This window comes from Oryctolagus cuniculus, chromosome 3 (genome assembly GCF_964237555.1).
Source record: "Oryctolagus cuniculus chromosome 3, mOryCun1.1, whole genome shotgun sequence".
Taxonomy (NCBI): Eukaryota; Metazoa; Chordata; class Mammalia; order Lagomorpha; family Leporidae; genus Oryctolagus; species Oryctolagus cuniculus.
In genome coordinates, this window is record NC_091434.1 from 34923463 (window position 1) to 34946246 (window position 22784).

Below are 22784 nucleotides of genomic sequence, written 5' to 3' on the forward strand. Positions count from 1 at the left end.
TAAAAGCTAACAATGTTGTTTACTATCTGGGAAGAACAGCAGTATCATAATGTTCAGGAATCCACTTTTTAATTTACTCACCCTACAGGATCAATTTGCCTTTGAGGTTAAATTGAAAACTATAAACAGTCATTAAAACACAAAACAACCATAGTAGTTAACCGGATATTAAGAAAAATATCACATCTGTTTTAGAGTTCTGTTCCATCCACAAATTTGGGAACATCAATTTCAAGGACCTGGTTTTATGGAGTGCCCTTAGGCCAAGAACACCAGGTTACAATCAGGAAAAGGAAGGTAAGACTTTCAATCAGCAGACTCTCACTGAGATATCCTGTCCCCAGGATCCCCTTTCTTTAATTCAAAATCACTCAGCAGAACTGAAGTTGCTATCGTCTTGAAAGATAAACAGCCATTACTATTTGCCTGTTAATAATTATAATATTCTGGTAACTGGGTAGATTTATGAAAAATGAAGAAAGGGATTTCTGTGCTATTTATCAGGTGGTGCCCTTTGTTATAAATAACGGAGATTTGGTGAATTCTCACCACATAGAGACTTTGAAGCGTGCAGAGAAACTGATTTCTCTAACTTAAGCTGGTTTTAAAACTTCAACATGTCTGAAAGTGCACATTAGGTAACCAATTTTTAGTGACACAATCACTCACAAAAGAAGTGAAATATTTCAAACTTTTGAAAAAAACCTGTATCTGGGCATCAACAAAAACTCTCCCCTCTATGGTAAGCTTAAGGAAGTGCAACTAAAAATAACGGTCAACTGTAGTTCTAAAGGTAATATTTCCACATAATCAAACATGGCAAATATTCACCTTTCAGATTCTTATGCTGTATGTTATAAGCAAATTTCATTCCTTAAGCATAATCCATTTGGGATCCTGCCAAAGTGAATTGCTTATGTGTGAACACTCTCTTTAAGAGATGGAAGTTTTGATTTGGGAAACCCCCCACTTGGATACTGGACTGAAATGCAATGAAACATTTTTTAAGCAATTATTTTTCATATCGGTTGCTATATGGCTACATTTTTATCATATATTCTCTGTATTCATCTTCACTCATCAAATCACAGGAATCAAGCACGGTATAGCTGAAGTTGTGAAGGAAATATCAAGTAGAATTAAGGAATCTGAGAGACGCAAAAGAATCTGAAGTCTCCGAGTCCGTACTCCGGGGCCTAAGTTCTTCTTACACAAAATTCCTACTGCTGTGTGCTCCACTGTAAGACTGGTGGCAGTTCTGTTCCCATGGATTCATTGAAAGACTGCTTTTCTTCTCTTTGAGCAAACAACAAAATTGACTAGGACTATATAGAGAGTACCACATAATCTATCATCTACACATGGGCATCTCTGAGAGGTAGTGGGGACACTGCTCATAATTATGCCAGAACAAGTAGTCTAAAGCAGGATTGCCCTAGGCAACCCTAATCACACTGTCACTCAAGAGATGACGTGGAGCTCGAAGATCATCCCCTGAGGTTCTCAGACCATTTTGTTAAGCTACACCCAATTTACTTCAGTCTAGAGCTGCACTGTCCAATAAAAACTGAATACAAACTACTGACATGCTTTTAAAATTTCCAGCAGTCATGTGAAAAAAAGGGGGGGGGATAAAAAGAAACAGGTGAATGTAATTTTAATATATTTTACTGAACCGAACATGCCAAACCTATTATCATTTCAACATGGAGTCAATATAAAAGTTATTAATGAGAACTTTTACATTAACTTGCTTCATGCTTCAGTCTTGAAAATTCAATGTGTATATCACATGTAAGCACATTTCAGTTCTGATCAGACATTTCAAATGCTCAATATCCACATGTGGCTAGCAGCTATCATACTTGACAGCATAGCTCTAAATAGTCCACAAGTATGTTGAAATATATGAATAAAGTTATAATACACACAGTCATTATTTTTCTTCTAGGTAAAACTAGACATATCTAAATATCTTACTTGCAAACTGTATCTTCTGGTTATACAGTAGGGCAGTTAAACTCTCTGTCTCGTGCCAGGGCTAAACTATCTGTCTCTTTCCAGAGCAGATAGATATTTACCTAGTAGCTTCTTTCTGGGGAACATAGAAAATGGTTGGGTGAGATTTTATTAAATGGCAGGCTGGTTAATTACTGATCCCTGTAGGACTTTTCCCAGAGTTTTATGTGTCTTGCAGTACTATGTCCAAAAGATATATGCTGAGTACCATTCATGTACTTGGCTCCTGGGCACTAATAAACAGAAAGATGGATGACACACAATGTCTAAACCTTGGAACATCAAGGAATAAAGTATTTATGAAGATGTTTATACAATGAAGCATGAAACTAAGATTTGCTGCTATTCCACAACAAGGCAAGGGCCAGAGTCTACTCTTTGATTCTCAGATCTGTATTTCAACATTCATAGAGAAAATAGTGGGTGAGGAGAGGAGGAATTACATGTTTCCTTTTTACTGTTAATATATTAGGATTCAACTCATATTTGGCAATTTGTGTAAGGACCAAGTACAAGGATTTTGGGTCCAGCATTTCTTCTTAGATTCAGACGTACACCTTTATTAGCAATAATGTATGCCCCTGCCTCACATGCCAACTTGGAAATCATAGATGGTATTTTCTTGTGAGACTATGAAATCTATCATAAAGATATGAACCCTCATTTCCTTTAGGGAAACCAATATTAACGTCACTTCATTGGGTCTAAGCACAGAGTGTAAGTGATAGAGACAGAAATAAGCAGTAGTGTATTTTTGCATGCCAATGTTGGTGACACATTAATCAACTACACTCTCATTTAAGGATAGACAGACATCGTAAAAGTCAGCACTGAGTGTGGTTCTTCCCTTTCATGCAATTCTTTTCTCACTTATAGAGTTTATCTCTTCCCCCAGTGCAAAACATTTAGGCTTAACATGGTCCCAATCAATGAGGATTTAAAAAAAAAAAACACATCATACCACATACTGGTTTTGTTTGTACACATCATTAAAGCAGAACACATACACCTGATTTTTATTAAACCAATGTTCCATTAAATGTATTTCCTTAAAAGGATACAGTTTTAAATAGGAGAGTGAGAAAACATTATATTTTAAAAACTTTTAAGATACTTGCTTTCTTAAGAAAAAATATCACAACATATTGCCACAAACATATTAGTAAATATCCAATGATTTGGCGTGGTGACTCCTATTTCATAGGTATGGGTCCTAATTCTTTTTTTTTTTTTTTTTTTTTTTTTTTTGACAGGCAGAGTGGACAGTGAGAGAGAGAGACAGAGAGAAAGGTCTTCCTTTGCCGTTGGTTCACCCTCCAATGGCCGCCGCGGCCGGCGCGCTGCGGCCGGCGCAGCGCGCTGATCCGATGGCAGGAGCCAGGAGCCAGGTGCTTTTCCTGGTCTCCCATGGAGTGCAGGGCCCAAGCACCTGGGCCATCCTCCACTGCACTCCCTGGCCACAGCAGAGGGCTGGCCTGGAAGAGGGGCAACCGGGACAGAATCCGGCGCCCCGACCGGGACTAGAACCCGGTGTGCCGGCGCCGCTAGGCGGAGGATTAGCCTAGTGAGCCGCGGCGCCGGCCGGGTCCTAATTCTTTCTAAGAATATACCAAAGTAGGAGAAACTGTTGAACTCATTCAGCATCCTTACATGCCTATAAAATGTTGTCTTTTTCTTAAGCTGCTATAGATAGTGAGACTGAAAATGGGAGACACTAGCCTTTGCGAAGCCTTATAAATATGTTTGTGTCACTGAAGATCACCCATTGCAATGACATTTAGCCATTCATTAAAATCTAACCCTTAAGGCATTTGAACAGATGAAGTGATTACAGTTCTTCGAAGCAAGGGAGGATTTAGCAGAATGATCCCACTGTTCCAGATAGAAAGAGTGTATCTTCTCTTCACAAAATCATTCTCCACTTAACCTATTGCTGCAAGTATAGTAGTTATATAATTCTGTTCTTCAGTTTGAAAGCAGAGCTGTAGAAATCCCATACTAGTACCTCATGCCCCTGGCATTGGCAATCTCAAACTGCATTACCATACACATTGGTTTGGCTTGGCAAAACGTTATGTTAACATACCAAAAATAAATAAACACTATGTTTGACCATAACTAAGCACAGAGATGAGGGAAATGAAGCAGTATGGGTGTGCAGCTTAAAACATGGACTTTGGACCCAGGTCAGCAGGGTTCAATTCCAGGCTTTGTCACTTACTAGCCATTTGACCTTAAACAAATTACTAAACCTGCCTCTGCCTCAATTTCATTCTCAGTATAATGGAGATAAAAATGTGTACTTACCTTGATGTAGAAGTTTACAGGACTTAATGTAAGCTTTTAAACAGTGCTTGGCACACAATCAGTACGACATAAATAAAAGCTACCACTGTAACTATATACTACTAATAGCTCATATTACCTATTATAATGATTTGCTGTGCATCTTATCAAAAGATTTCTATCTAATTATCAACTTATTCAAGACTGCCAAGTCCTGGTTAGTCTAGGGCAAGGCACTTTGATCTTTCATTAAAAATGCAAAGGGCAGGACACCTACTGCAACAACAGGTTTCAGACTCTGGCCACCAGGGTGTGAAGCGCTTGGCTGGGCGTCAGCAGGTGGCCCCAGTGATGGGTCACTGCTCCTCCTCACCAGCAGTGGAGTGCCTGCGGGATAAAATAAGAGGCCAGAGGTCAAAGGAACACTGAGGGGAAGAGAGTGCAAACCACAATACACTTTAATTAAAAGTTTTACAACATGCTTTTATGTAAAAACATTCTATGGATACTTGTAAATTAATCCATTTAATGATCTTTTAACATCTGTTGATTCAAAGACACATGGGAAAAATTCTTTCAAATCTCATCTTTTCCTACTCACATTTTAAATCAAACAATTGTACCAATTAGGCAATGCAAAAGTTGATAGTGTGTGATCTAAATGCTGATCTAGAAAATGTATGTTAGTGTTAAAAAAGATGGATTATCCAGTAGACAATGAAGAGGTTCACACAGTCAGTGCAGTAGAGCTAGAAGTAGAGTTATTATTGCCATTGGTGCTTCCTAAATCTTCTGACTGATGGTATATACTGAAATCAATTATTTGCTGGGGTTATACCATTAATGTCTATTTAAATACAAAAAGAAAGAGGTTCCATTCTCTTCTATTTCTCCTAAAGTAGATAAAACTGATAAAGAAAATAAGTTAGTTCTTCCAAAAATACATCCTGATTTCTTTTTAATTTAATGAAAGATTCCACTATTAAATATTTGACTCCGTTATTAAATTCTGAAAAAAGATCTTGCTATGAGAAAGTTCAAATGAAATTCAGCCTTAGCAAAGCCAGCAGCCTAACTATCCTGACTGCAATTAGGACTAAAATAACTTGTTTCATACAAAATTGGCCACTATGGAGAAAAATCTCAAAGAAAATCTGCTTGTGGTTTAAAAATCACTCAAATAAAAATTAACTTTTTTCTTTCTGTGCTTTTGGGAAAAAATGGAAAACAGCTGAAATGCAATTGCCCATTTATCAATACTCTGAAAATAATTCCCAGAGCCTCTCAAGCCATTTCAGTTAAAAACAACATTTTTATCCATGTTTTAAGTTATTTACAACCTTGATTTTTACATGTGCTTCAATTTTCTTATTCCAAAAATAAACTGCTAATATTTTTTATCCTTGTCCAGATAGAAGTTGTATTTTGAAAACACAGCTTCTTTCATAAAGAGAAATTAGTATGCTACTTAGGACACCGACACTCTGTAGAAGTCTGTGTTCATATTCCTTTATTTATTTTTTATTAATTAGCATACCATTTCAGTATTCCCCACTTGTTCCATCTATACCACAAAAATTTTATGAGCAATTGACATATCAATGAATTTACGGCTGGCAACTGTTCTCTAAATGAGATTTTTTTTTCTTTTTACAAAAACAAGAGTAGAAGCAAGGAAAAGTACCATAAAACTTCCAGTCTCCCACAAACATATTTTTTTCTTTCCCATGGGTGACCAGAAGAGTAAGCTCCTTTCACAAGAATCCCCTGAATTATCAGCAACATGAAATAAACAACTCAGTCTAAAGGCAGAATCCTTAGAAGCATCGCATTATCTTTAAAGTTGGAAAGAAGATGGACAAACTGTGAAACTCTGGTTTGTTTCCAAGCACTAAGCACGCGAGTACACTACAAATACTAATCTTGAGTTGAAGAAAACAAACCAAAAAGAAAGAAAATATCATCATCAAGAAAACAGTTGAAGGGGGCCAGCGCTGTGGCTCACTTGGTTAATCCTCTGCCTGCGGCTCCAGCATCCCATATGGGCGCCGGGTTCTAGTCTGGCTGCTCCTCCTCCAGTCCAGCTCTCTGCTGTGGCCCGGGAAGGCAGTGGAGGATGGCCCAAGTGCTTGGGCCCTGCACCCGCATGGGAGACCAGGAAGAAGCACCTGGCTCCTGGCTTCGGATCGGCCATTTGGGGAGTGAACCAATGGAAGGAAGACCTTTCTCTCTGTCTCTCTCTATCTCTGTGTCTATAACTCTACCTGTCAAATAAATTAAAAAAAAAAAAAGAAAAGAAAACAGTTGATGGGGAATGGGAAAGAGTGGTCATGGCACAGGACATTAAGCTGCCCCTTGCAATGCAGGCATATGGTATCAGAGTGAGGGTTCAAGTCCTGGCTGCTCTGTTTCTGATACAGGTTCCTGGCTCCTGGCTGTGACCTGGCTCTGGCTGTTGAGGCCATTTCGGTACTGAACCATGGGATGGAAGATTTCTTTCTCTCTCTCCCTCTCTCCCTTTCTGATGGAGCAAAGACAAAAAAAAAAAGAGTACGTTAGACTCATGTTGATCTCTCACCTACATAACCACATGCAGGCCCCCATTTCTCTGCTCAGCTAATACTGCCCACCCTGCCTTGCCCAGCCCTGCCCTGCCTTGATTGTCAGACACATCCCTATCTGAAGAGACCCGCTATCAACCTGAGCTCTCCCTACTCCTCCCAAACTCTCTCCCCCCTATCTCAGCAACACAGCCTCAACCCAAACCCCTCCCAGCTCACACTGTTATCTCAAAGGCCCTTTATCCAGTCCAAACGCTCCAACTATCTCAGCAGCACAGTTTTAGCTCAGACCCCCAAGCCCCATCCTGCCACTCTGTACTACATAAACCACTATTCTGTAAGGGAAGGTGCCCTCTGCCACGTGTGTTCGCCTGGGAGTGAGCCCCTCCCAGGCTTATTCTTTGAATAAACCAGGTCTGGCTGTGGCTTCATGTTCAGTCCCCCCTTTCCTTATACTACATTGTCCTACCTTTCAAATAAATAAATAAATCTTTAAAAAGAAAACCAAATTGAGCAAGAGAAATTGCAGTGATTGACGATTTTTAGTTTTTATTTTCTAAGCTGAATCACATGTATACTATATAAATCTGTACAGAATGTGTACCTGTATGACTTTTCTGGGGCAATAGATAGATTTCCCTTAAGGAAACCATAATGCGTTGTTTTCCTATGCATTTTCCATGTATTATCCTAAACAATGCATATTAAAGAAGGGATACCTGTTTATATCTCCTCACTTCAGTATCTGCTGTTTTAATGACAAAATGTTAAGTTATTTAAGATATAATTTTTAATACCATGTATTCAATCAATGCAATCATCTCTTTCAAGATGATGACTCAGCTTTGAACCAGAGAATCAACTATTTGCAACATTAAAACTAAACAAGCTTTCGGATGGCCAAATCTGTCTGAAACCTGCTCTCAGTTCACTAGCAAAAGTTTTCTTCTTCCCTGCTTTCCTGTAATCCACACCTGAATGTCTCCTATTGAGTCACCTTCTAATTTTTCTTTGGCTGTTGCAAGGTGTTATTAACAAGTGCAAATCATTTCATACTGGAATGAATAATGAACATCTTTAAATATGAACTGTTTTCTCAGAAAGTTTTAAACAACCCATCCTAGAATTTTTTTTTTTTTTTTTGACAGGCAGAGTGGACAGTGAGAGAGAGAGAGAGACAGAGAGAAAGGTCTTCCTTTGCCGTTGGTTCACCCTCCAATGGCCGCCGCGGCCGGCGCACCGCGCTAATCCGAAGGCAGGAGCCAGGTACTTTTCCTGGTCTCCCATGCGGGTGCAGGGCCCAAGCACTTGGGCCATCCTCCACTGCACTCCCAGGCCACAGCAGAGAGCTGGCCTGGAAGAGGGGCAACCGGGACAGAATCCAGTGCCCCGACTGGGACTAGAACCGGGTGTGCCGGCGCCACAAGGCGGAGGATTAACCTAGTGAGCCGCAGCGCCGGCATCCTAGAATTATTTTTAAAATTGCTAAACCCCCTTTGAAAATGGCTGTCAGGAAGAGGCAGTTACAACCTAAAGGCAAAGATATTTCTGTCCTGGTGTCAGTTGAAAAGCAAGGAGTTAGAAGAACTGAAGATGATCTGGGAAGATCCTTGGGTATACATTAGCGTAGAACTCACATGTCACAAGCAAAGCTAACAGAAGTGAGAGGGAGGCTACTCCATCCGGTTTGGAAACTTCCTGGATGTGTGTGTGTGTGTGTGTATAGATGGGTGCAAACAAGAATGATCTTTGCTCTGAAGAAGCTTATAACACAGTAGGGCTGAGACACTAACACTGCTGACTGTCCTGTGTCAGCAGAGTGGTGAGGCCCATGTGACTCGGAATCAAACACTGGTTCTGTGAATCAGCCTCACCATTTAAAATTGGATGATTACAGCTTAGCACAGGATGGATGGGAGGCTGAAGTACAACAAGGCATGCAGGGGACAGGGCAGTGTCTGCTATGCGATTTTCAGGCAGGAAATCCCTACCTCCTCCAATAGAAAGGAGGTGACAGCATGTGCTGTTTCGGGGAGGTGTTTCATCTGCTCAAAAACTGAACTCCCAAAAGCCAATTTAATTTTCATAGAATAACATGTAAATGAAAATAGTAAAATCTAATTCTGTGCAAAAGCAGATATAGAGTTATAATAGAGGTCAAAGTAAAAAAAAAAAAATGATGGGGGAGCGACTGAGTTCTACAATGGGAAGAAATTACTGTTCCTTAGTATTTTTTTTTATAATTGAGAAAAGACTTGGTAGATTTTAGAGGCTGAAGCCCTCATTTCAGCTCTGGGTACAATATTCCTTGAAATCACAATTTAAAGACCTCTAGAGAAAGAGAAAATACAACAAGGAGTGTTATGTACTTTAAAGCATAAAGTTTTATATGTAGGTACTTCAAAAAGGCTAGTGGAGCAAATGGAATTGAAAGATAAGTTAGGGGCAGGCATGAGATGTAACAGTTACATTGCCACTTCGGACACTTGTATCCCATGGCAGAATGCCAGGATATGAGTCCTGGGTCCTCCACTTCTGATACAACTTCCTGCTAAAACACATCCAGCAAGGCAGCAAATGATGACTCAAATATACCTGAGTCCCTGTCATCCTTGTGGGGTCCCCTGATTGAGCCCCAGCCTCTGGGCTTTGGTCTAGTCCAGTCCTGGCTATTGTGGCATGTAGAGAATGAAATAACAAATGGAAGATCTCTCTCTGACTGGCTGCCTATTGCAAATAAAATAGAAAATACATAATTTTCCTTATAAGATTAAAAATCATTAAAAACATGCAAAAACTTTTGAAACACATGCATGAATTTTTCATACTATAATTTTCCATAAACTTTGGAAAGACTCCTTATATAATTTCATTTTCCTACACAGTTAAATATTTGCGACTTCACTAAGTACTATGTCAAGATGAGCATTTCTTGTGCTTGCCCTCAACTTACCTTTTAGAGAAGGAAATATTGAGACAAGGATCATTTCAGTGCACATAAAGTTAAGTACTAGTGCAGTGTTCCAGCTGAATCATATATGGATGACTGGACAGCCCACACCTTTGAACACACACACTGTAGCTGGGATCAAAGCCGCATTTTGTTTAGCCAGACTCATACTTAATGGAAACTAAAGAGACAGCTACATGGACAAGCAGTGGAAGAGTCCTCAACTGGGGATGCAGCCACATCCTCAAAGATAGGGTCTCCCCACATCAGGAAAACTCAGTTCTTACTGGACCACCATTCTGGTCTACTCACAGTGTATGCTTCACTTAAGGCAAACTTACACAGATACTCACTACACATGCATTTAAAAAGATGGCTAGATTTCTCATATTCTCCCAGGCTTTAAGGCCATCAGCCTTGGTTAAACCACAACGGCATGGGAGGAGAAAGTGGGGTCAGTTCCCAGGTGCCTATGAATAATGGTGCATCTTCCAATGCTCAAGCAATCACCATTTTAAAGATGATGAAACTGGAGCTAAAGAGTTACTTATCCGATGTTCCCATTAAATGTCACTAAGGTAGTCCACAGGTAGGTCACCTGTTGCGATTTGAGGAAGAGAATGCTGAAAGAGATTACAACTAATTGAAGCCTGAAGTTGGTAGGCTTGTGGAACAATGAAATCATGTAAGATATAAAAGCTAGCCAAATTTAAACTTGACCTATATAAATGTCTGTGACTTAGTTATAAGTCACAGATATGCACATATACGTACACACAGCTGGATAGGTTTTTGTCCACATCTGGAGGATACATTTGAAATGGAGTTGGCTTAAATGACAGGTGATGTCATTTAATGTTATGATTTGGGGTTTTGGAAAGACAGGCAGTTATAGAGATTGAAACCCAGGTCCTAAGGTATCAAAACATATTTTGATGCAGGCAGCAAAGAAAACAAACACTAGTTTTAAACATGAGCTCCACATCAGAAGTCACAAAGGCACATGTTCTTAATTGTACAGTGAGTAGCAGCAGGGATTTATTTGTTTAAAGATGGTTCATGATTTTTCTGAGCAAAACCAGAAGGCCAGCTTGTCAGCAATATTTGGTGCCATTTCATGCTAGTGTGAATGACACCTGGAGAGCTGGGGGGGTGGGGGAGGGCGGTGTTCACAGTGAAAGTGCTTTTAAGACATTCTGTGAGAACAAGGAGGCCTGGGTATGGAGAGGAGGGAAGTGTTCACAAAGAAGCGGAAAGGATGTTAGCAGACGAGAAGGGAACGGGGAGAGAAACTGGGGGGTGAGGCAGGAAAATTTAGGAACTTGCTACATATACAGAGCAAAGGAGAAAATGCAAAAGAGCACCTAAATTCCTTCTTCCATTTCTTGCTTTGGAAGAGCAATAGGGAAGTCCTGGCAACTGCTAGGATTTGTTTCAGAGAAAACACCAATCTTGGCTTCTACCCACTGAGGGTTGGAATGATTTGTTTTGAATCTAAACTGCCTTGATATGCATGAGAAACTAAAGACTGGGTTTTCAATTGGGCATTCAGAAAGATGAATATGAGGTTGATATTGGGAATTACAGTGGCTTCCCGAATGAGTGAGAAGACAAACAGGAGGGGAACAAAGGAAAGGAGAAAGAATCAGTATAGGTCAATTACCAGCATCACGTGTAAAATAATGAGAAAGCCAGGGTTTTATATTCTCCCAAAATCCTCAGAAAGAAAAGGTACCCAGAAGGCTGAGTGTTAACAAAGGCACAGAGGAGTGGCTGGAGGAAAACATGGGGTGAGGGAGGATAAAGAAATGGACTGGGATTACTATGAAAACCTGTGTGCAAAGAGGGGTAAGGGCGGGTCATTTTGGAGCCTCACTTTTCTTTTGCTGTATGGGATTCCTTCAGTGCTACTGAATTATCCAACAACTAAAAATAGTTGGAAAGTTTGATAGCTTGCTCCTCTTCCAACGTAGTTGACATTTTGGATACCAAGGTGAATATGAACAAGGAAAAGTGCTCTCAAGGAAAATATCTCTAAATGGGGAAGTGGTTAAGCGGTTCATGTTGATGATAAAAATGGATTGCAAATGGGTAAAACTGTTATAAATGCAAAGGGATAAAGAAATAGGGAAAAATATATCCTGCCAGGTCATCAGTATTGATGGTATACAAAGCAGCATACTCTGTGTCTTGGTGTACTACAGCACAGTACATTTCCTTAACAGACTCTGCAACTAGTCAGAGCCTAGAGGAACACCTTTGAATTATCTTGAAACACCTGTAACCCTTGTTCAATAAGTCTGACATACCCATATGTTAGTGTCAAGTGCACAGAGGTTGTAGGTCAGAAAACATGCCTTCCAAGGGTGGCGTTGGCATGATGTTACCTTGAGGAAACTCCTGCTTCTCAAAAGCCAAATGAGCATGCTAGGGAAGCTACACCCAAGGCTCTCCCAGATCTACTAAAAGACAGCCCCATGATTTATATAGTCAGTAAAGAAACTGAAGTCAGAGAAATTAAGTTCCTAAGTCATTTGGACTTGATTTCTGCTCCATTTTTATTCACTTGACACTTTTCTATAGTGGGGTCACCTTCTTTGTGCAGTAAAGTGCATAACAATAAGTGGAATGATATCTCTTCAATGAATCAGCTCTTTTAATCTAAAAAAGTCAGCAGAAAGAAAGACTGTGGTAGAAAGACACAAATAAAAGGAGAGGGTAGCAGATACGGAGCATCTAAGAGGCAACCATCAGCCCACAGTCACATGGGCATACCTGGCAATTTGCTTGACCCACAGCTGAAGGCACACTAACTCCTCACTCAGAGTACATCTCTCCTGCAGATGATTTACGTGCCTTGCCAGTGTTCCTATTACACCTGTCAATACCTCAATAAAATAAGACTAGTGAAAGTGGTACATCATTTGTTTTGGAGACAACTAGATTTTCCTTGTGTAGATTTTATGGGCATCAGATAGGGCTTTTCAACTGATGCCTAGCAAACTCCACAGTGCTGATATCTGGAGACCCATAAAAAAATTGGTAGTGATATCAATAGCAGCACAATTTACAGCAAAGTACTAAGAAGAGATCACTTTCACTGCAGGAGTGCCTGATCTGGTTTGGTGTCTGGCCTGTGATGAATGCAGCAGCTGTGAGATGCTGTCCACCACGGTGATGGAAAAACCACACAGGAGCAACCTCGTCAAATTTCTGCAGCCCAGGAACTTATTCTTAAATGTCTCTCCATTAGGGAAGAGACTCACATTGCTGCTGTAAAAGGAGCAAAGAAGTTTGAGTAGACTAACATTTAGTGCTACTTTTCTTCCATTTGAGATTGCAAAAATCATGCTTATTCAACACACGATGGGACAAACGCAAGCACAGGAATGCACTGACTACACAACAGATAGGAACAAGAACACACATAGTAAAGCATCGGTTAGTCTTTGGAAAGCTGCTCCAAATTGGAGTGACATTGCTATAAAGTTAAGTGAAAGGACGTTAACTGATTAACTGGTATGTACACTTTTCCTGGAAGATGGCTGCGCCTTCAACTTGAAATATAGCATAGCTACATTCCCCGGGCTGCCTGTTTTTCCTTCTATTGAAATTTCTACATTTCATCCAGTTGAAATACACAAATATCCATTTTTTTCAAATGCTTTAAATCATGTTACAGTCTCAATTTACTGAAGCTACTTAAGATGCACACAGGATCTTAAGTGTTATGTTCAGAAGAATGACAAGTTACAAAGGCAGTGCAATAGGAAAAAGGGGCCCTGGTCTTTGAAAGGCATATATTCTAAAAAAAGAATGAAAACATTAACAAATACAAATAAAGACACCTGGATTAAGAAATCCAAATAAAGTCTCTTGAATTGTACATGGGAAGGAAAGGAATGTGCCACATGCATGTTGACCTCCAATTCCATCTTGGGACGTTCAAAGATCCCAGTGGCTTTCCCTACACTGCATCTCTAATTATACCTTGTGCTGACTGCATTCTTTGCAGTGTAGTCCATGCCAGCAGGACCACAGCCACAGCCTAAAATGTCCTGTATCCTCTGACCTCTAAGTTACCCTTCTCTATTATTTCAACTTCTTGTAACTCTGTCCCTCTTTCAAGGTCTACTCCCAACCATTATGAACAAGCTACTTCTCTGGAGTACTCAGATGAAAATGTCATGAATGAATGAAGTGCAACTTCAGGGATTCTCATTTTCATGGACCCTTTGCAAAATCCCGGGAGGAATCTTAAAAAGATGATTACATAATTCTATGACTTTGTAAAATTTACCTATGTGAAATACTGTAATGGCAATAAGTTAATCCTATCATCTCTTTTAAATTTGATGTCCCTTCCATCACACTCTTCCTCCTTTTACCTATCAATGGAATGGCCTAGAGGATTTGTGGAACCCAGTTAAAGGAAAATGGAGTTGGAGACATATTTTGTTCAAAAACAGTGGACTACTTTCACATGGTTCAGAGACACTAGTTATTGCCAGCTACATTACTGAGTAGTATCAGAACATTCCCATCACTTGCTGTGTCAGTTCACCCAGTTTTGTGACACAAAGTACAAGGCTAGGTGTCCTAACAACACGAACATATGCTTTCTGCAACTGGCTCTAGAAATACGTGTGTACTAAAAGATAAACAACACTTGAAATGTGTAAAGCCAGAAGCTAACCTATGGAAAATTCTTTCACTTACCAGATGCATAACATTGCAAGCACATAATTTAGTTCTCACTGACATTTTGACAAATGGAAAGTTCTCCCCTAACTGGAACATACTTGAAAATGCAGCACAGAAATAAAAATCCTATGCTCATAAGATAAACCCATAGCTTCAAGGATTCCAAATAAATACATATGAAGTTGCATGTTTATACATCCTAAATATCATTATATAAACAAAAAAGTTTGATTAACCATGCTACAGCATAGATTCAATTATCCATTTATTCGACCTATTAAACAATGGTATTACACCTAAAAGTGATTAAAAATATGCAGCAAAAATTTTTTGAGAAAAGTTTAGCATGTATTCCATGTTAATTAATGCACCCTTAATAATAAAATATTATTTTTCCTATTTTGTTGCCTCTAGTATAACAACTAACTTTATTAGACCTGCAGGCTGTGATTTTTTTCATGCTAAATAAAATTCAATTGCATATATATTGGGTGTATTATAGTTAATTTTTTTATTTGTGTTATTCTTTTTCTTAAACAGCAATTCCCCCAAATGCATACAAAAAGCCCAAGAAAACGTGAGTTTGCTTCTCTATCTTTTATCGAGTATGTTACACCCTGCTTTGTGCTATGTTTATTGAATTGTGCTTTTCCTGTGTGTCTTAATTTACCTATGCCTAGCAGTATTTGAGGCATTCTGGGTCCTGCTCTTGATGAGTCTGTGGATCGCTGGGGGAAGACAAATAGCAAAACAGTAAGTAAATACAGTTACACATTTAAGATCAGGATAACACAAGTTCTTGAACAGGGATGTGAGAGAGAAAGTGATAGGGAGGACAGTAAGGTTGGACAATAATAGTACGTTGAGAGCCCTTTGATAGCAAGCAACTCTCCTTTCTCAATCACTTGGGATCCCTAAAAGGGTAGGCTCATAGCAGTCGCATACCAAATGGTGCTAAACAGAGGTATGGGCACACAGATCAATCTCTATTTGGAGTCCAAGATGTCCCAGACAAGCACATTTTTTGGTTCATGGAAAGGGTTTATGCCCCCAATAAGTAAATAAATTGCTACTGTCAGCTTTGTTTCTCTTCACCTAACACTTTTTTTTTCTTTCGCATCAACTTTTATTTTAAAACAAACACTATTCACACTAATGTAGCATAAGTTATCACCCTTGCAACTTAATGATAAATGAGCATAAAAGTGACATCAACACCAACGCTAAACAATCCCAGTAGAAGATCTGAAGTCCTGAGTCAACGTTGTCAATTACTGTGGTTTATGAAGGGGTCTACTGCACCATCTGTTGATCTTTCAGTTTTCTATAGTTTATAGTCTTAGATCCTAGATATTTATGAGGTTAATCTATATTCATAAGATTTATGGCAAACCACAGAATAGCTAGAAAGATAACAGTTGAGTTTACCTGAAAAGATTCTTTGGAGGAGCTGAATTTTAAACAGAATTTCGAAATGCAGACGATACATGAAATGATATGTTGGTATAAAAGGATGACTAAAATATTTACAGTAGGAAGATGGGCACATGGTTGTAGAGGCTAGATATGGACACAAATGCAAAGACACTAAGATTTGCTCAGCCAGAAAAAGGTAGGAATCAAGTGACTGGGGAAAGAGTAATCAAGGAGAGAAGGAATGAAGAACATTACTAGAAAAGCTTAAAATATGAGTGTTTTAATTATTTCAAATAGTTATAAAAAAAGACTATCCATAGCTTTTTTATTCAAATATTGAGTACCAGGTTAAAATACATATTGGAAAGTACCAGGTTAAAATATATGAATATATGGCTATCTTGATGAGAACAAATGGAAGGTTCTTGTTGGTCTATTTATTAATTCCTTTGTAAAAATAATAAAGTGAATTTATTTTTTAATTTTTTTAATTTTTGATTTTTATTTAAAAGGCTTAGAGGGCCGGCGCTGTGGTGTAGCAGGTAAAAGGCTTAGATCATCTATCTGCTGATTCACCCTCAAATAATAGCCAGGGCTGGGCCAGACCAAAGCCAGTATCTTAGAACTCCATCCTGGTCTCCCATGTGGGGAGTGGTACCCAAGTACTTGAGCCATCATGTGCTGCCTCCCAGGGTGAGTGACGGCAGGAAACTGGATCAGATACAGAGGAGCCAAATCTCATACAGGTGCAGACTTCCCAGCCCAATGTTGGCTCAACAGATTAATACAATATGTGCCAAGCAGAGCATCTGTGGGCTTTAGAATGACGTTAAAGTATGTACTATAGCTGGTTGGTTCACAAGCGCAGTGATGTTGGCCTGTGCCTAGTACTTGTGGAACCAGAAGTTTATCCTGAATTTTAGGCCATAGCACCCAATGAGTTGAGAATAGCTTCTGAAGGAACAGCTCACTACCCCTTTTCCAAAAGAGAAAGGGAAAATAAGCAATATCTTCACGCCATTGAGCTGCAGTTGCAAACAATTACTGGCAACATCAAACTACTAAATTCAAATCACCAATTCCTGCTTGATAGATGAGACACATCCACAAGTCAGTTTAAATCTATTTGATTTACCAGCTGCATTTCAAACCTTTTATCATTACATTTTATGGGATGGTTGAAAGTTCTTGGCAAGACTGGAAGAAGTGGTGGGTTATGGAGACACAGTTATTCCTAAGGAACACTCAAAAGTTAAGTTTTATTCCAGTGTCCATGTGCCCAAATATTGCTTTTTGTGTAGGAACAAAAGGCCCCTCAGATCCTTTCTTCTGATGGATGTGGAGGGCACAGTTTCTATTTAACAGCACTTAAAATTCTAAACAAGGGTCAAAGTAGCCAAATCCAGAGAACACAGAAGCTTGGTTTCTCTGGCAGGGAACAAGCCTAATGAACACACCAGGGGAAAAATCTGACTCCTGCATGAAGACTTCTCCAACATTTGCAAATATGGTTTGAGACCTCATTTGCTGACCCATAGCTGCACCTGGATCCCAACACTCTGCTTTAACCTCAGGCACCTTTTTCCTTATGCATCCTGTAGCAGGAGGTCATATTCTGTCCCTGATGTAGAACTGGCCCAGCTGTCCAAGCCTTTGTGACCTCATGGTAGATAACTGAAATCTAATCCACTTGAAAGCACTCTGTCAGACCACCCAGGTGTTTCATATGGCTGTTGTCTCGCTACTAAATAGGTCCATTACACAAGCTGGAGAACATTACCCCAGCAGACTAATTCACCCAGCAGCACAGAGAGGCAATGATCCACGGATCATTATTGACTTTTTTGTATAACTGCTGGCATCAAATTCAATGTGCATCAAAATCAAAAGGCCATAGGTACAAAACTGGATCGTGTTTCTATGAGTCTTTAGGAAGACAGTCAAGCTACTCTTGCTAACAGCGTTAAAGTTCTAACTTGTAAGGGGAAGACATCTGGCAACAGAGAGAGTCTGCTAATGCTATGTATGGGGAAGATATCATTTGTTAGAATTTAAAATATTTTACGGGACCAGCGCTGTGGCAGAGTTAATAAAGCCTCCACCTGCAGCACCAGCATCCCATATGAGTGCTGATTCGAGTCCTAGCTGCTCAACTTCAGATCCAGTTCCCTGCTAAGGAGCCTGTGAAAGCCATGGAAGATAATCCAAGAACTTAGGCCCCTGCACCCAACTGGGAGACCCGGATGAAGCTCCTGGCTTCATCTTGGCCCAGCCCTGGCCATTGCAGCCATTTGGTGAGTGAACAAGCAGCTGGAAGATCTCTCAGTCTCTCTGGAACTCTGCTTTTCAAATAAATAAACCTTTTTTAAAAAAAGAATTTAAGATATTTTCGAGAAATAGATTTTTGAGAATCATACGAATAGCAAATCGTACCAACCGAAGTATGGAAATCTGTGACTCTTAAAAAAATTATTTTTGAGAGAGACAGACACAGCCCCCATATGGTGGTTCACTCCTCAAATGCCTGCAAAGGCTGGGAACGGGCCAGAAGTGCAGCCAAGTGCACAATCTAGATTTTCCATGAGTGTTGGAAGGATCCAACTACCCTACCCCCCAACCTGTAATTTTTTTAAGGGATTCTCAGAACAAGAAAATTTATACCACTATTTTCCCATAGGTTCTAGAAATCATCCCGATTATACCAATGTGAAATACCTATAAATTGAAAGTCATACCTCTTTGATCCAGCATATGTCACAAGCTTACTGTGCTTTTACATCATCATCCATAAGCACCACATTATGTAAGGTTAGTATTTATTGTAACTGGATAGTATGAAGGTGACAATATTGATACGTCACACCATAACAAACTATATTATAATCTACCATGATGTGAACTTGATAAAATTTAACCTATACAAACATTAAGTTTAAGACACTAAAAACCAATGTTAAATATTTGGTGAAACATGTTTGCTGTGATTGGATATTATGCAGCATGGATATGTATAAAATATCACATAGTACCTGACATATATGTACAACTTTCATGTGTCAATTAAAAATACACTTAAAAGTAGAATTAAATTGTATTTATTTTTGTACAAAACTTGAAATAGGGCTGTTGTGCCACAGTGGGTTAAGCCATGCTCATCATGTCAGTATCCTTTATGGGAGTTCTGCTTCAAATCCTGGTTACTCAGCTTACTACTCAGCTCCCTGCCAATGCACCTGGGAAGGAAACAGAAGATGGCCCAGGTATTTGGGCCCCTGCCACCCATGTGAAAGACCCAAACGTAGTTCTAGACTCCTAGTTTCAGCCTAGCCCAGATATAGCTGCTGTGGACTTTTGGGGAGTAAACCAAAAGATAGGAGGCCTGCGCCTCTCTCTCTCTCTCTCTCTCTCTCTCTCTCTCTCTCTCTCAATCCCCCTGGTGCTTACTCTTTCAAATAAATTGGCTAATCAATAATTTTTTGGAAATCCACTCATCCATGCATTTTTTCCATGTACATACTTCTTCATGAACTTTATGAAGGTCCCTCATATAAATATGTGGGAAATAGATTACAGAGATTTGGGTTGTCCACTGGAGCTGGTTTCAACTGGTTCAATAGTGTCAACATTTAAATTTTCAGGAATCTTGTGAGGCTATTTTTTAAACATACCCATTACTGAAAATCAAATTAAACATGGGTTAAAATACTCAAAACAAAACAAAAAATAAATAAGTGTATTCATAAGAGGCCAGTATCTAAATTAGCCAGTGCATGAACTTGTCAAGTGGTTCCTGACACAAATCTACAAATCTCCTTTAATTTGAGATTATGGATCATACTCTCATTTCTCAAGTTTTCTCAGGGCAAGCAAGTCAATGCACAGCACTGTTTCTAAAAAAGGCTGACGTACAAAAGGAGGAATTGCTTCAACAACTACACATAGAAGCGTGAACGCTATCAGAACCGGTTCTTTGCTAGGCTTGTTGAGGTCATCTCATCCTATATTATCTGTCTAGACTGGAAAACTCACACAACACAATTTCACAGACAGGCATGTGGGCTTACAAATGACAGGGCCATTGCTAACTCTTTTAATTTGTTATTCCAAGATACATGGTTAAGTGGGCAGGGTGAAGGGTATCTCTAGTGTGTGACAGTTGGTTCTGTTCTTGAAGTCTATTGAATATCACAGGTATTCCTGATCCTAGACTGTGGTCACTTCCAAAGGTAGCTTTGAAATGGTTTTCAAAGGGAAAAGTTACCAATTTCCATACTAGACTTAGGTATCACAGTAAAAAGATCAATTATTCAGCAAATGTTGGATTGTTAGGAAACATCCCAGTAACACATTTAAGCAGGGAATGGGAAAATAGATGCCTCCACCCTGCCCTGCTGCAACCTCCATCTAGCCCTCGCCCAGGGTGAGAGGAAAAGTCAAGTCAAATTACAGACGGGCAAACAGGCTGACTGGAGTAATCTGTGGCCTTGAAACCATTTACCATAGCTTCCACTCCTATGCACTAATTTCATAAATCCTTATGTTTGGAATACAGATTTCATAAGCTCTTATGTTTAGGATAGATTTTGCTTCCTATCGAAAACAAACATATGGTATCAAACAGTCTTTTAATGTTCAGATTTAAATTAGTTTTATAGAGATAAAAAGACTGAAATAGTTCTGCTATTCACGGATGCTCAACAACAGCAATATTTATATCAACATATTGGCTGAGGAGATGTTAAGTTTCCTATATCTCAGTGGGTCCTCAGTTTCATTTTAGAATGAATACATTTACATAAAATATTTACAATAATGTATATGAGTATGGTGGAATGAATGGCCAGCAGTTCTATCTCTGATAACTTTTAAGCCAACAGTTCAATTCTAAATGACAGATGCCCACAGTGCATAATCTTTTTGTCATTGATTGTTTATTTTACTTATTTTTAAAAAGATTTATTTATTTTAAAGGCAGAATTACAGAGACAGAGAGAGAGAAGAGAGAGGAGAGAAGAGAGAGAGGAGAGGAGAGAAGAGAGAGAGGAGAGGAGAGAGAGAGGAGAGAGAGAGGAGAAGAGAGAGGAGAGGAGAGAGAAAGAAGAAAGGGAAGAGAGAGAGGGGGGAGAGAAAGAGAAGAGGAGGGAGGGAGGGAGGGAGTGAGAGAGAGATCTTCCAGTCTTAGGTTCACTCCCCAAATGGCTGCAATGCTGGGGTTAGGCCAGGCTTAAGCCAGGAGTCTGGAACTCCAATTGGATCTCCAAAAGAGTGGCAGGGACCCAAGTACTTGGCCTACTTTCTGCTGCTTTCCCAGGCACATTAGCAGGAAGCTGGATTGAAAGCAGAGCAGCCAGAACTCAAACAGTGAGAAAAACTGTTGAGTTGCGAACCCACCAGGAAACCTGAAATCAACCTACAAGGGGTCATGATCAGCATTCTACACCATGGATAGATTTAAAAATACAAGACTGTGTTACAAAGGATATTTTTTATTTTATACAATAGTTATCTACTGAATTTCAATGCTAAGTCTATCTCTGGCTTTGAGTTACGGTCAAAAGAATTTATGAAAAGAGAGAGAGAGGGAGAGGGAGCTCTTCAGCTACTTTCCCAGAAGGTGGTCTGTATGCAACCTTCAACTTGCTTTGCAAATATCTAAGGAATTACAAACTCCTTAAGGAAACATATCTTGTCAAGAGTTCTGTCTGATACTCCTTACATGTCCTTTAATTTTTTTTAACATTTTATATCTGTTTAGCATTTATTTTACCCAGGCATTTGCTGGAAACTTGCTATGTTTTAGGAACTGTATTAAATCCTAGAGTGACAAAGAAGACTATGTCATAGTTTCTGACCTCAAAACTCAATGTCTGAAGAGAATGACTTGTACAAAACAATGCATAAGGCGATCTCACTGAAGATCTTCAAGCAGTCGTCGCAAAGCACTGCAGGAGCCAGAGGGAGAATTACATCTGTTGGATAGGACTTCACAGGAGTGCCAACCTCTAAGTGGGAATTCACATAACCAGCTTCTCTCCTTCCATCCCTCCTTTCTTTCCTTCCTTCCTTTTATCCATCCGTCCATCCATCCATCCATCCAAGCACCCATCCACCTATCCCCTATTATATTCAAGGCAGTAAGCTAGAAGCTGAGGGCAAATTAGATGAATATGACAAGAGATTAGCTTAAAGAATTCTAACCCATCAGAAAAGGAGACTTAAAGGACCAAGTAAGAAAAGCACAAGCAATAGTAGGTAGCAGGAACAAGGACATGGTAGAGACAGGAAGGGAAAATCTGTTGTAGTTGAAGAAGATCTCTTGAAGGGAAATCAGATAGTGAGTGGTGGTGGGAATTGCTGGCTAGTGGAGAAGACATTGATGCTTGGGGGGAAAAAATGGCCCATATATTACACACAACAAAAAGAAAAGAAAAAGAAAACCAAGTACACATGTTTGTAGAAATACACACACAAAGCTAATGCCAGTAACATGACAGAACTGAGATACTGAGATAGGGCAAGCACACCAGCAGTAGAAAACATGCTTAAATAAAAAAAGTCTAAAACAAAGACAAGGTACAAATCAGATTTCAGCAGTTTCCTGTTTAAAACCCTTGTTTTGGGCCATTTCCATTAAAATCAAACACATGCCTCACCAAGACCTAGAAGATTCTACAAGATGTATTCTGAAATATTTCACAATTTTTTAAAGAACTACTTTAAGAAATATTTATATATCTGTGTGTATATGTGGAGAGAGAGAAAGAGAAGGGGAGTGGAGGATTGGGAGGAGGGGAGGGGATGGAGAGAGAATGGGGAGGGGGCAAGAAAGAACTCTCATCAGCTGGTTC

At 39.5% G+C, this 22784-nt stretch overlaps 1 protein-coding gene across 8 annotated transcripts in view; it reads right to left on the minus strand.

The window, feature by feature from the left end:
* The window catches only part of PARD3B (par-3 family cell polarity regulator beta), a 1151792-nt gene that overhangs the window by 611908 nt on the left and 517100 nt on the right, over positions 1–22784 (minus strand). For all 8 annotated transcript variants that reach the window (XM_051849249.2, XM_070070340.1, XM_051849247.2 and 5 more), the window contains one exon: positions 4583–4692. In XM_051849249.2, the coding sequence (XP_051705209.2) occupies positions 4583–4692 (110 nt within the window). The remainder of the gene's footprint in view (positions 1–4582; positions 4693–22784) is intronic.